This window comes from Diplotaxodon limnothrissa, linkage group LG22, assembly GCF_057381915.1.
Source record: "Diplotaxodon limnothrissa isolate DT_005_m linkage group LG22, D_limnothrissa_male_GT1.1, whole genome shotgun sequence".
In the NCBI taxonomy this organism is placed as follows: domain Eukaryota; kingdom Metazoa; phylum Chordata; class Actinopteri; order Cichliformes; family Cichlidae; genus Diplotaxodon; species Diplotaxodon limnothrissa.
The window spans coordinates 12,077,680-12,092,967 of NC_140616.1; the positions used below are offsets into that span (position 1 = coordinate 12,077,680).

The 15,288-nt window shown below is 38.4% G+C and overlaps 1 protein-coding gene across 1 annotated transcript; it reads left to right on the forward strand.

Annotated features, from left to right (window-relative positions):
* Positions 1-1,119: 1,119 nt before the first annotated feature.
* LOC146609482 (sperm acrosome membrane-associated protein 4-like) lies at positions 1,120-14,579 on the forward strand. Its single transcript, XM_085346677.1, has 3 exons — positions 1,120-1,252; positions 13,090-13,200; positions 13,711-14,579. Exons 1-3 carry the CDS (start codon positions 1,201-1,203, stop codon positions 13,920-13,922), a joined length of 375 nt encoding a protein of 124 aa, XP_085202803.1. The 5' UTR covers positions 1,120-1,200; the 3' UTR covers positions 13,923-14,579.
* Positions 14,580-15,288: the final 709 nt, after the last annotated feature.

Below are 15,288 nucleotides of genomic sequence, written 5' to 3' on the forward strand. Positions count from 1 at the left end.
ATTGTGTCTATGCTGGCAACTAATGAGCATCAAAGAAACATTATAAACCCGGGTAGAAACACTGTAATATATCAAAATATAAGCACATAGGGTAACCAGAGCCCAACAAGCTACACGTGGATCAGACTGTTCATTTCTGTGGAACTATATCGAGGTCTGAAATGTTGATATATCTTTTACAATATAGGACTTTTAGAACAGTTATTCAGGTGAAAGGTTTGGCATTGATCACATGAGGAGAAATTATTCTGTATTTTGTACCAAAAATATTTTTCCAACATCTTTACAATAAAACTCACATTAAAAGGCTTGTGCCCAAGATGAAAACAAACCAGAGTCGCTTATAATCCATCTGGTTTATCTTACCAAGTGAGCAAACATTTGATTTACACAACTGCTTTTTACCTTTACTGGATTACCATGGTCTGCTTTTTTATGAATGCATGTGCCCAGTACCTAAAGAGGTCAGATACTGTCTAACATTGTGCTCTATGTTTTATTACTGGCTGTGGAAATCATATACATCACTCTGCCTTGTGAACACTTGTCTGTATGGAATATTGTATTTGTCTTTTACTTGTTGTGTGTTATATTTGTTGTAACTTTTTCTGCCCTGTTGGTCACATCTCTCTTGGAAATCAGATTTACGTTTTATTTGGATAAATAAAGGATAATAAAAACTTGAAGTGTATGTTTTCCAGTGTTCTTGTGTGATAGTCTTTGTACACTTTTGTGCATCTTTTATACCACAAAAAGCTGTTAAAACTGTCATTTCATCTGATTTTGTGTCTGATAATCATCTGTGGTATTAAGGAAGTATCCAAAAATCCTGACTTTGCGTGATTTATATGACTGGGAAAGTGGGAAACCCGGTTAATATCGTCAACAACAAATGAGCTACGAGCCAAACAAACTCAGCATTTCCCAGCTTTCTTGTATTTATAACTTCCTGCTTTCAGGTAATCTTCCTACCTGTATGAGCTGTGTGAAGGTCGACACAATCACGATGGACGTTCAGAATGAGCTCCTCTGATTGGGTAACGGTGACATTTGGTAAGGAGGGGGAGGATTATAAATACAGCGATGGCGGAAAATTTTGTCGTTAGGTCGAGATTATAACGGTCTGAGAGCTCACAGGCAGCCAGCTCCTAAAGCGCACTTTCTTCATTTGTTTCTCTCCCTCTCTTCTTTTAACCCAAGATGAACAGAGTTATCCTCCAGCTTTTTGCAGTCGGATTGTGCTTTGCAATCGGTAAGTTTAAAAACAAACAAACGCACAAGTAAATATTCGATTTAATTGCAGCTTACCCGTTATACGAATTATTCAATAAAAATGAGTTTTCTCTAAATACGTTTGAAGTGAACTGCTACCTTTAAAGACTTAAGTTTGAATTTTAGCAATAAATGTTTAAGTTGAACTTTGCTGTAGTCGGTAACTATCACCTGCACAGTCATGTGTGCGCTCCTAATTAACGCCTTACTTTTTTGTACAAGTTTTATGATTAAATTATGTTTAAGATCTTTATTTTAGTTCTAAACTGAGCTTTTATATGTTCTAATACCGTTTTATATGTGTATCTTTTTTTTTTTTTGGTCCTGGAAGCTTTACCATTATTTTTCCACTTTCTTTGGAAAACGTGTCCCCCCCCCTTTTTTTTTTTTTTTTGATGGGTGTGTCCTTGTTGGAGGGTGCAGAGCTGTTTTTTACGGTGGCTGGGAAGTGCAAATCGCAACAAATTAAAAAACCGCAACAAATAAAAAACAAACCACAACAAAATACAAAAAGCCCACAACAAAATACAAAAAGCCCACAACAAATTACAAAAAGCCCACAACAAAATACAAAAAGCCCACAACAAATTACAAAAAGCCCACAACAAAATACAAAAAGCCCACAACAAAATACAAAAAGCCCACAACAAATTACAAAAAGCCCACAACAAAATACAAAAAGCCCACAACAAATTACAAAAAGCCCACAACAAAATACAAAAAGCCCACAACAAATTACAAAAAGCCCACAACAAATTAAAAATCCTTGACGGAAAGGGATTGTCTGAAATACCGGAAGTGACACAAGCGTGATGTCACGAGAGGGGGCGTGGTCAGGGTTTTTGGTTGAGGCGCCACATTTCTGGGCCGAACAAAGCGCTAGCGAAAGGGCGAAAGTACACGGATAACACCAGCTATGGTTCGTACTTGCTGTGCGGTCGGTTGTAAAGTTAGATCGCACGACCGGCAAGGGAATAAGGTTGAAAATGGTTTATCTTTTCATTCTTTCCCCACCTGGAAGCAACATGAGGCAGCTCATGTATCGGATGTTACCAAACGAAGGCGTCTAGCCTGGATAGCAGCTGTGAGACGAGCTGATATCCAGTTCTCTTCCATCTCCAAATATCTGTTGGTGCTCCAGACATTTTCATTCCGGTAAGTTCTAAATATGTTCATATCTTTATAGCCTATTAGTTTTATTTTCGATGCACTCTGAGGTCATAGAAAATTAGAAAAAAACATCCTACTGAGTGATTTTGCAGAACTACCTTCTATTTATAGAGTTACTAATTATTTGGCATTATTGCAGCAAACCAGCCCATGAAATGGATGAAACATCGTGACTGAGTTCCAGCGCTACACAAGGGACCTGCTTCAAACATACCACCATGCCAATCAGATTACTTCTTCCATGTGAGGGTGAAGAGGTGACCCTTCTGGATAAGATGGTGAAGGTTTGCTGCCGTTTTGGTGAACAGTGTGGTAGTAAAACCAGGGGAAAATGAAACTTGCTCCTGTTAAATATTCTTTAGTCTTGTGCTGTATAAATAGCGGTAATTTTTCAGAACATAAATTGAAGTAATTGATAGTAAATAAAGTAACGTTAGTAGTGGGTGATATCGTGTAAATGCTGTCATGATTTTGTGTAAACATTTTGTCCTTTATAAACTATGACATGGATTCTACATTGTAACTGATGTGATGTTCTGTAAGGTGGTTTTAATAAAAAAAAAAAAGAGCAAAACTTAGTTTGTTTCTTTATTCAACTTTTGAACAGTGGTACTCAGTCAGTACATATTCAGTAAATGCAAATTATTTACACGGCAGTGCACTTCAGGCATAAATCTAGACCCTTATATAAAACATTATGGGTCATTCCCACAACCCACAGCTTTACTGTGTTCCAGCAAAGATTCCAATAGCAGTGACAACTCCTCCACAGTAGCAGGTGGGATTTTTCTTTTTTGAGGACGGCTCCTTTTACCTGTCACTACAGATGGTCTGTTTATGTTTTGATTGAGAGCAGTTTTTGGTCAGCTGAAGAGGAGAAGTCCATCTTATGGCCAACCTCTGGCTGTATCTTGGTCATATTACCCAGAAAACCCCAGTATGCAGGTTCATCTGTAACAGTCCTTGTGCCACAGATCTGCACTGTTGCTTCTACATTAAACAGAAGAGCAGCGCCATGGATGCAGGTCTCCAGGACTCCGGCCATACAGGTGCAGTGGGCGGCTTCAACCTTCCCTGTGATGCTCACAATGACCCAATGCTGGTTCATTCAGTCTTTGAGAGTGCAGTACCTGAAACATACAAAGTTAATTTAAAGACAAGGACTCTAATGAGCCAAGGCCGACATAAATTTGTTTTATCTACTTTCAAATCCATTTTATCATAAATGTAACAAAGTATTTAGAAAGTTAGCACATACATGTAATTTTCCATTTTTTTATGTATCCATCTATAGAACGCTGCATGTTATATTCCAAATCTGCCTGTTCTCTTTCAGAAACCTGCCTTCAGAAAATGAACCTAAAGTATGTAATGCAAGGATGTCATCACTTTCAAGATGGAGAAAGCATAAAGTTTGACTTTAGGTGACAATTATGGACACGTAATATGATAAGGAGATTCTGCAGGTCATTAATCAATGTATTATAGTAAAAAATTTATTTTTTGTGACACAGGACACAAACATGGAAGCAAGATATATAATTAGGATTATTTATAATAAATATGAATAAATAATTGCAATTTCTTTAACCACTGAGAATAACTAAATCCTTCAGGACAATGTCACATCAATGCACTGAACTCACTATGGCTACGTTCACACTGCAGGTCTTAATGCTCAATTCCGATTTTTTTTTTTTTTTAATTTAAATCTGATTTTGTGTCTGCTTGTTCACACTACAAATAAAATGTGACAGCAAACGCAGTCCTTTGTGAACCCTCAAAGTGGCCCGCATGCGCAAAAGAAGACGTCACACACAACGCGCTCTGTTTAGACCAAACAGCATTGTTTGACTGATGGCCCTTAATATAAAGACTTGTTTCAGACTTTACGTTGTCCAATTTTGCTTTAAGTTATTTTGTTATTTACATATGGCCTAATAATGATCCTTATTGTTGTTTTAGAGAGGAGCGGTGCTTCAAAGGATAGTTGCAGATTTATGTCAGAATCTGCAGATTATACAGTACAAATAAAATGTTCACGTTATCTTCCCAACAGTTTCACTAACATCTGCACGGGATGCACACGAAGCGCTCATGTGTTCTCAATGTCTTCTCCAGCGCTGATAATTGGCATATGTTTTGTGTCAGTGAAATAAAAGACGGATTTAATGCGTCATGACCATTCAAACAGCAGTTGCTTCCTAAAACATCAGATATGTATCGGATTAAGTACCACATACGAAAGTGACCCAGATCGGATTTGAAAATATCGGATTTGTGCTGTTTTTACACCGTCATACCATGACTGGATATGGGTCGCATACGGTCAAAAAAGTCGGATTTGATGCGTTTTCGCGTGCAGTGTGAACGTAGCCAGAGCCTCCACGTGTTCTCACTCTAATTTGCACCTCATGAATGAATTTATGATTGCACTAATTTGAATGTTCGGGAGGAAATCAAACGCATTTTACTCACAGTGCCCTACAAACGTCACTGCTGTTTAGTTTTCTGTCTTCATTTATGTTGGAAGTGATAGCAGAGTTGTACGTTTGAATTTGTTTCCAAAATCCCTCATTTAGATGGAAGCTAGCGAGCTAACTTCCTGCTAATTTCTAACTCTGTTAAATGTCATATATTCCGTTTCGTTTTCATGGATGCTAAACTCAATTGTTACACATGGTAGAGCAGAACGCTGATAATTTTATTACAGATGAAAGACTTTAGACAGTTTTTCAACTCTCAGTAATGCCACAGTGATCCTGTGATTTATGGACCTGCAGCAGCGTTTGAGCCCATGCTAGTGACGTCAGACTTAAAGACCGGATAAAGAGTGATATGAACATATCTATAACTTACGGGAATGAAAATGTCTGGAGCACCAACAGATATTTGGAGATGGAAGAGAACTGGATATCAGCTCGTCTCACAGCTGCTATCCAGGCTAGACGCCTTCCTTTGGTAACATCCGATACATGAGCTGCCTCATGTTGCTTCCAGGTGGGGAAAGAATGAAAAGATAAACCATTTTCAACCTTATTCCCTTGCCGGTCGTGCGATCTAACTTTACAACCGACCGCACAGCAAGTACGAACCATAGCTGGTGTTATCCGTGTACTTTCGCTCTTTCGCTAGCGCTTTGTTCGGCCCAGAAATGTGGCGCCTCAACCAAAAACCCTGACCACGCCCCCTCTCGTGACATCACGCTTGTGTCACTTCCGGTATTTCAGACAATCCCTTTCCGTCAAGGATTTTTAATTTGTTGTGGGCTTTTTGTATTTTGTTGTGGGCTTTTTGTATTTTGTTGTGGGCTTTTTGTAATTTGTTGTGGGCTTTTTGTAATTTGTTGTGGGCTTTTTGTATTTTGTTGTGGGCTTTTTGTATTTTGTTGTGGGCTTTTTGTAATTTGTTGTGGGCTTTTTGTATTTTGTTGTGGGCTTTTTGTATTTTGTTGTGGGCTTTTTGTAATTTGTTGTGGGCTTTTTGTATTTTGTTGTGGGCTTTTTGTAATTTGTTGTGGGCTTTTTGTAATTTGTTGTGGGCTTTTTGTATTTTGTTGTGGGCTTTTTGTATTTTGTTGTGGTTTGTTTTTTATTTGTTGCGGTTTTTTAATTTGTTGCGATTTGCACTTCCCAGCCACCGTAGTTTTTGCTGGGTGTGTGCGCAAAAGAAGGTATAAACACCACCTAGACGAATGTAAAGATGAGGAAACCTTCCCTTTTGGGCGTAAACTAAATCAAATATCAGTTTGTTTTTTCCCCCCATATCTCTCTGTGGTTTTAAATGGTATGTTCTAGTTCATCTCATAATCTGGGTAGTATGGAAGCCCGTTTCCGCCACTAAAAAAAAAAAAAAGGATCCATAACTCGAAATTTCGAGTTATTTTCTCGAAATTTCGAGTTATTTTCTCGAAATTTCGAGTTATTTTCTCGAAATTTCGAGTTATTTTCTCGAAATTTCGAGTTATTTTCTCGAAATTTTGAGAAAAGCAACTCGAAATTTCGAGTTCGCGCTGCCAATCAGTAATCTACGTGAATGACGTCATTTCCATGTTACCCGGAAGCTGAAGCCCTCAGCTACAAATGCTACAGCTAAGCTACCGGTATTACATCCAGTCGTGAATGCACAGATTGCTGAGTGTTTTCAGCCTGGCTTCACAAATGATGAAATCCCTGTGTTATTAGCTGAATCACATGGTGTTACTATCAGCAAACATACTTTAATTTGTTGGGATCCGTTTTTGAGTGCGCGGTCCTGCGCCATATGCTTCCGTGTAACAAGAAAGCGACCTCATTCACGTATATTTTTGATTGGCAGAGCTAACTCGAAATTTTGAGAAAAGTAACTCGAAATTTCGAGTTATGGATACTAGCTTCTTTTTTTTTTTTAGTGGCGGAAACGGGCTTCCATAGGGTAGAGATCTTTTGACTGTTGCAGATAAGATATGAAACATTTAAAACCCCAGCCGCATATCAAAGTTTGTGAATAGTAATGCATATTAAACCACTCATATGAAATGCAGCTCTGATTTATTTATGCTGTAAACTATAAATGTATATGGAAATGCGCTGCTTCTAAGTGTAGCTTGGGTAAAATGGAGACACTCCACTCTAAAAAACATAAGAAATAAGAAAGTTGCACAGAAAATAAATGCTTCTGCATACAAAGCTGACATTTATCTCAAATGAGTGTTGTTAGTTTGACCCTTAATAAACTTGTGCTGGTTTTGTAGGCAGCCGGTTGGAGGTTGCTAGGGGAAATTGTGTCTTCATGATTGCATGCAATTCATCTGATCATTATTAGATTTTGTGGTTGCTCATAGCTTGCACGGAAGATGACGTTTTCAGTAAGCATTCACAGCTACTCACAAAGCAGAAATATTAGAGGTGTTGCCTGAGCACTATGGCTAACATGTGTTAAATGTCAGCTTCACTCAATTTTATTTCAGATTTTGTGGCAATCAGCTTGTGATCAAAACAATTGCAAGGTGGTTTTCAACAACCAGTTGAGGGATAGCCTCTCTTTCCCCTCGCAACCAATGGTGGTATCGGGTCCAATGTGTTATGTATGATGGTGCCCTATTGCTAAAAGTAGCTAATAACTTAAGTTGTCCTGTGAAAAATTTATATTGACAAGCTTAAGTGCCGATTCAAAGTCACCCATGGCAAATTGGGCTAATTTGTTTTAAAAAGAATCTTTATAGCTCAATGAGCAAAGGACCTTTGCAAAAAAATTCCAAAAATATTTAAATTTGTCTTCCATACATTATCTGGCATTGTGACTTAAATGCATTACTGGTAAGTGAAATGATATGGAGAGTTTTATTTAAATTGGTTGGTTAAGCCAAAAGTGCGAATAACTGATTAAAATAATCAGAAAAGAGGTTAAGCTACCAAAGGCGTTGGCTAAAGATGGCAGCTAATAGATTTGGTGAAACTAAAGCTTCATAGTTGACTTAAATTTAAAAAATTATTTTCAAAAGTATTAACAGCAGTGATTAAACCTCTAGCTAAAGGTAATGAGTAGACAACTGACTTTTATTTGACTGAAAAAGTAAACCATTGAGCCACTTTGTTAAAATATACCAAAACAAAGTGTATAAACTGCTACAGTCGTTTTAATTTTCGGAGTTTCCATTGAAATTGAGGAATTGGTTTGCTAAAGAGTGGTTAAATGACTATTTTTCTCAAAGAATGAAACTTGTATCGAGGTTCATGTACAAATGCCTAGAAATGATCCGTATCACCTGGTTTAGCTAGAAGCAGTAGCGCTAACACTCTGCTTTAAGTCTTTAAACAGTTTAAGTGGCTCAAAGAAGTTTATGTGAAATTGTCAGGTCTGTGTTTTGTTTTCAATTGGTTGTCTTGTTTTTACCTTAACAATTAGGTTTACACTTTTTTTTTTTTTTAACTTCAAAATAAACTGAATAATGTGAAAATGTCTAGATGGAGGTGAAATCAAATTTCTTAACATTTATTAGAGAATTAAATTATTTTGTTAGCATGTTAAATGATGTGTATTGTATGATTCACCTGAGTGACTAAGACTTTGGCTGTAGTGTTTACCCTCTGTGCACATCCCAGGCTTTATTTTAATGCTGATTATTGCAGGCTCCAGGGTGAGGCAGCTTGTTTGTGATATGCGGAGAAGTGCTTTTTTTAAATCCCAGGCTGTTAAACACAAAGTCAAGTAAAAACTTGCCAGGCATTACATTAAATTTCTGTCCTTGTAGTAGTTGAGACTTTGCCAAAGGTTCAAATTCCTCTGCTGTCCAGTCTTCCTATTTTATTCTATTGTTTTTCTGCTTGTATTGTGTTTTACACCCTTTGTCCAGTTTTGTCCTTGAGATTTCAGCTGCTGTGCTTTGTATTCCATTTCAAACCACACCTTTCTGGGATCTGTATTGTCATCCTGGCTGCTTGCTGTACCTTCAGGCGATAATGCTGACCTTTTTACTTGTGTGACCAAAAAGTGATCCCCATATGGTGATAATTGCATAAAGGTGTTTGGGTGAGTCTGAAGTGAATGATTCAGACAGTGGACTGGTTCATTTCTGAAGGAAACTTGTTACAGGCCAGTGAAATGTTTCCCAAATCACCAGCTCACATAAAAATAGACAAATCGTCACCTCTGTTCAGCTACCAGCTGCTTTAAATCCTTAGTCAATAAATCTAAGTAATCTACAGTGTTCCCTGCCAAAGAGACATTTTTGATATGCTTGAGATGTGATGTGGAAGTGACTGTAGTGGTTTACACATTTTTCCTTGCATGCAAAAGATTCCTTTCTTGAGCCACAAACTCACACTGGGAGGGAAGGGGCACGCCTGGATACATGGGAGGGTTGCACCAGGAAGCGTATTTGGAGTGAATCTGTGCCAAAATCAGACATGCAGGCATGGATGACATACTTTATTAAGCCCAGAGGCAGAAACTAAATTTAACAGTAGCCACTTCACAAAAACAATGTAGGTCAATGATACTCCCCAAAAAGAAAAGCAATTATAACAATTAGACTAAATGGAGACTAAAGTAAACATGATAGGAATACAAAGGGAGTAAAGATGGGCCATTGGCTCCACCCTGCACACAGTAAACCCTGCGCCGCCCCAGGCAATGTAAGCATATTTGTTTGCCATGATCAGTTGATGGTAACTGAAATGAATCATAGCTATTGGTAAGAAAACATTTTAAAGCTTAACTTAGGAATACATAATTCAGAAGTTAAAACTAAGGTGTTTCATTTGGCCCGCTGCCTTTTGATTTTGGGATAACTGTTCAGGTGAGAGGATTTGATTCCCCTTTCTAAAAATGTGAATATCTGACACACTTCCCACCACAAACCAGCTGCTCCTATTCATGGTTTAAATCCAAACGCAAACTCGTGTGAGCTGCCAGGGACCATTAATCTTTAGTTTATTATGAGCAGGGTGAGGACCATCAAAAGCACTATACAAATACAGGCCATCATCCCTCCTTGAAAGAAGCCTTTAAATACAGTCGCCCTCATAACAGATTTCATGAGCTTGTTTGCATGTTTCCCGACTTCCTGGTTTAATTTCTTTCCATATTGCAGCACATGACTCATTGTTTGGCTGAGGGTATTTAGTCAGTGCCTCCTCCCTTCGTCCTTTTCCAGCAGATTCCCACAGTTCTAAATCTGAGCCTTGTGAGTTTGTTTTTTGTTCCCAAATTGTCCTGCCCCTCCAGTCCTGTGCAGTTGACGGTGTTGGCACTGTAAACAGTACCCACCCCACTGCCGCAACAACAAAAGAAACATCTTCATTTAGCTCTGCATTCATTACCATAGACACAACACCTTTCAATATACTTTGTCCAACTAGTATGTGCTTTGACCTTGGAGTGGAAAATCACAGGTCCACAGCCTGCAGCTTTAGTCTGTGAGCGATGGAGGGCAGTGTAGGACTGAGGCTCAACTTCGTTAGTAATGTGGCACATCTGACTGCTCAAAGAGTGTTCCTTCATTATTAAAGAACAGCCTGCTAACGAAATCCATTTTAAATTTGGGCAATTCAGTAAAAAGGAGAACTGTGCCTGTTATGTTTTTAATGTGTTGGAAAGCTTCTTGTACAAGGTGCCTATGCTCCTCAGAGTCTGCAAATCCCTCAGAAATGATCACATTAACATGTTATCTATAAATGTTCAAAGTAAATATAGGTGTTTGTTTCCTTAAGCCTTCTTCACATTTCTTAAATTAATACTGTTCATAGGTATCACACAGGGAAGTATCTGAATTATGCTGGACCAAAGAGGATTTTCAGAATTGTGCCTTGTTTTCTAAAAGTATTGTAGCTTGGATATAGATTTATAAAGTCATTACATTTTAGAAAGGCTGACTCGATGTGATATATTTAATAGCTAAGAATAAAGAGATTACAGTTCAATGCTAAATAGTTTCTAGGCTTGAAATGCATGCAAGTAATTATTGTTAATTCAGAGTAAATGTCCTTTGAAACATCCAGCCATTGTGTTTAAAGCACTTGTATAGTGGTTACAAAAACAAAAAACCCTGGAAATTCCTTGTTATTTAATTATTACATTACTTAATTACTCTGTGGCATCAATGGCCATAAAGATAACAAATGTCCGCCTTCACATTTTCTAAAGCTGACCATCGGGAAGAATTGGTCCAGAGGCTGATCTTTAAACTGTGTGTTCTCCAGCTGGCAGTGAAGACCACCAGTCATATGCTGATGCATCGCCTCAAGTGAACGAATGTGCTGCTGTAACTGGGCACCCTTTAACCCTGAAACACTAAAAATAACACGCCTTACCTCAGGTTTGTTTTCTGTGACGTATGTGCATGAGTTGGTTCCGTGAAGGTGGAGGAACTGGTTGGATTGGAGAGGAAGTCTTGCAACACATCTCAGCAGTCTTGGTTATATCCTGTCACCATAACTAAACAAACAAACCTACCATAAGAAAGTTCTCAAATGTATCTCTATCAAATTTGATGCAAGAAAAATAAAACTGTGGTCCTATAGCTACTTTTTACTGAAGGTGCTGTATTTGATGACTTGATGTTTCTTTCCTCCCGTTGTTAACAGGACCTCCAGGTTTGACTACATTCACATGTTTATAATTAGTTGTCCTATTATATGAAAGCTTTTTGATACGGTAATTCAAATCTTGGTTGTATCCTAATACAGATTTATTTATTTTAAATCAAAAGTTAATGTTTACCTCTACTACATAAACTGCCACATGACATGAGCTCAGGGGTGTAACCGAAACCGGCTGGGGCGGGTGTGGGGTTGTGTTCTCTGTACAAAGGTGTAGATGTGATGAGATGGAGATATATCTCTATCGCATCACATCCACATCCTTTTTGTTTTTGTTTTTTCTTTGTAATTGAACTGAAACATCAGAACACATTGTTACAGTGCTCATGCCACAACACAATCTCCCCCCCCCTCGATGTATTGGACGATAAAAAGGAGGGAACTAGTGAGCTGAGGAAGGGCGTGAGTCAATGCAGCAAGGCAGATGATGCTTAGTCATCACGCTAGTTATGCAATTACTTCAGGGGAACACTCCAATTGTGATTGGTTACTCATCATGAGATGTTTTATTAGCTTAATAATCTGGAAGATTTTGTCTACAGCTACATGTGTTTTGTTTGGGTTTCTTTTTTTCTTTTCTTTTTTTTTTTTTTCCCCCTCCCAGCTTGTCAGAAGTGGCAGTAATTCTAAATTGTCTGTAATTTTAAAATGTCACATTTAAGACAATAATTAAAAGTTGTAGACTTGAGGAACAACTTAAGCTGTAGCCCAAAACTACAAAGATGATTTCAGGGTAAAGTTATAAGCTTTGAACATTTTAAACTGTTTTATTTGTTTAATGCTGCATTCGCAATATAAGCAGCTTGATTTCTAATAAGCCACGGTATTACAATGCTTTAATTTCCCTGTCTCATTGGTTACTGCTCAATGTTGTACAGTTTGTGCCCAATTCTTTCTAGTGACGCACTCAAAGGTAGCTTAGAAATTCCATGGGTGACACTTATCTTGGGTTTTTTTTTTTTTTTTTTCTCCCCTGCAAGGTTTGTCAACACTCTCTGCACTGAAGGAAACTGTAGTTACCTCTTCGCCCAACCCCAGCACAAATAACAGGTTGTGAAATCACAGCTTGTACCCGGATGGTGTTATCAGAGACCAGTCATGCTTCTTGTTTTTGTCTTAAAGCAGATTACAGCTGTCTCACAGGTTCTATTGAAAAAGCTGAATTGGTCTCTAAGGGTTTCTGCATACATGAGCAACATTTACAGTCTTAAAAAATTGAATAAGAGGAAGTGCTTTCATGACAAGACTGGGACAACGTTCTTTTATAATCGGCTCAGAAGAACCGCTCCAGAGGGTTCCTTTTAACACATGTAGGGCCTAAAGAGAGCCTCCCCTGTGCTTCAGACTGAAGGTCATATTTTTCTTTATCTCAGACTTTGTCGTCCTTATCTGTTAAATGCCAGACGTCGATACCCTAATGGAGGACAAACACTGAAAGGCCTCTTTTTCTCAGCCTCTATTTCAAGCGGCTGTGAACAATGCAAATGTTTGAACTCTCATTTATTCCCTGTAACAAACTAAACTGTTTCCTCTTTTCTTCTCCCTTTTTCTCCAAATCTGATATCAGCCCAAGCTCTTGTATGCTACCAATGCGCCATTGGGATTGGAAGTCTGTGTGTGACGTCTGAAAAAACGTGTGCAAGCGGTGAACTGTGCTACAGTGGAGTTGGGAAAGCAAGTAAGCACCGCCAGTGGCTACAAATGTGAACACACTGCATTCTTGTAAAGCTTGTCGTCAGCTCTCAGGTGAAACCCCTGCATTCTTAAAATGCAAACAAAGGGGGAGTTTTAGACATTGTGCTGCAGGAACAAACTCTTGATTGCCCTGTCACTGATCCCATTCAAGTTGATCCTTCTCAGTTGGGGAATTTCTACCTGTAACATGTAGCCATATTACATTGTCAGGCTTTCCATGATAAGCTAAATGATTATTGACTGGTGACAAAGAGCATGTGGTTTCAGTCCAATTCATCTTTCACACATTAGTTTTCCAAATTTCAAAATGGCAAGAGCAAAAATGCTTCATGAACAGACTTCACAAACGGTTGCAGGATCTCTTTTATAATGCTTGGTCCTTCTGCAAACTGAACTTTGCTCACTTTCTAGACTTTTGCTGACATATGATAAACTCTAAAGAATCTGCGAGCACCCTGAGTGGTAAACGCTGACGCTGTTTGTTGTTCCACAGTTGGATTTGTGGACATCAAGATGAAGGGTTGCCTAGCAGTAGCGAAATGCAACAAGACTGAAGATGTGGACTTTGGCACAAACAAGACCGTCTACAAGATGACCAAGACGTGCTGCAACACAAACCTATGCAACGCAGCGCCCGGCACCCCCACGCTGACCCTGGCCCTCGCCACCATCTCTGCTGTGTTTGTGGGAAACCTCCTGGTTTGACAGAAGATGCCACCAGTTTAAAATGCAAACATGGATGCAACACACACCAGAGATTCGATAAAATGTCCTTAAACATGAGGTTTTTGTAATCATGGAGTTTTTTGTTTTTTTTTTTTTCTTTTTTCATTATGGGTCTTTTGTTTGCTGTCCTTCAGTTATGTTGCAGTTTTGGTTTCAGATGTTTTTCAATTAATTCAATCTTTTAAACATTTTTCTTTATTTGGGTCAGCCTGCATTTACTGTAACAGATGCTTAATAAAGTCTGTTTATATTAATCGGGTGTAATACTGATATCAATGTGCATTTTGGTTTAATTAGGTGAATAACCTGTGAGGAATTTCCTAATTGTTTTCTAGCTCTGTCGCTGTCAGAACGCCTCAAACGAAGAGTTTGATACTCTGAGCATCGCTGCCAGCATTGCATTTGAAGATGGTGGTGGGGGGGGGGGGGCTTAATTTTAAGGCTAAACCAAATGTGTTTCTTATCTTACTGAGTGGAAACTAAGACGGGGAGTAAGTGTAAACTAGCTGTATAACATTATTACTACCTGTGAAACATACCAAAGCATAAAGGGTGTTTATGAACGCATTATGGAGCTTAAGGCTGGCACCGGTTCATCATTCTTGTTTCTCCCCCTTTCCCCCTGCCAGGTCTAAATAACGTGGTTTTTTTTTTTTTGGTTTTTTTGGTCCCTCCAGTGTGTATGTTGGCTATATGGGAGTGATGGGGATGTATAGACTAATGCGTCTTGATCGGATTTGTCTTCATATACACATTTTCCCGTTTGCAAAAACTTTTTATAAAATGGCTAGTTTGGCAATACTTTCAAAAGAGATCCTTTTTTGTGTTAAAAATGTATATTTTGATGCTTCAAAGTCTTTAAATAAAACTATTGAAACTGGAGAGACGTGTGTATCGGGTTTGATTTCTTTACTGCTGATGAAACAAATCTTTCTTTTTGTGAAACTGCTAGATTTACTGGTTAACCAGGTTTCAGTGCCACTTTGCAGAGAGAGACTTTATCGATGTGTCATATGTGAGATTAAAAAGATTATTCTGGGGTTCTGATGTCATTTCTAGAGGGGGGAAAAAAGGGGGTAAACCTAGAAATAACTCAAATTCTGTAATAAAAGCAAATTTTACTTACAAAGAAGAACCACTTAGTCGGTAGTTCTGTTTTTGGTTTTGTGTTTTTACGTTTTTCAGCCTCACTGCTTTCATCATTCATGGCATTCCTTCGCTCATTAGCACTCCCTCTCCCGGCTTAGGGAAAAAAAAAAACTGTTGTCCACTCCCTTCAGCTGTCAAATATAAATCTGTCCCCACCAAACAAGCTCATCAGTTTATCGAGAAGTGCCAAGAGCCA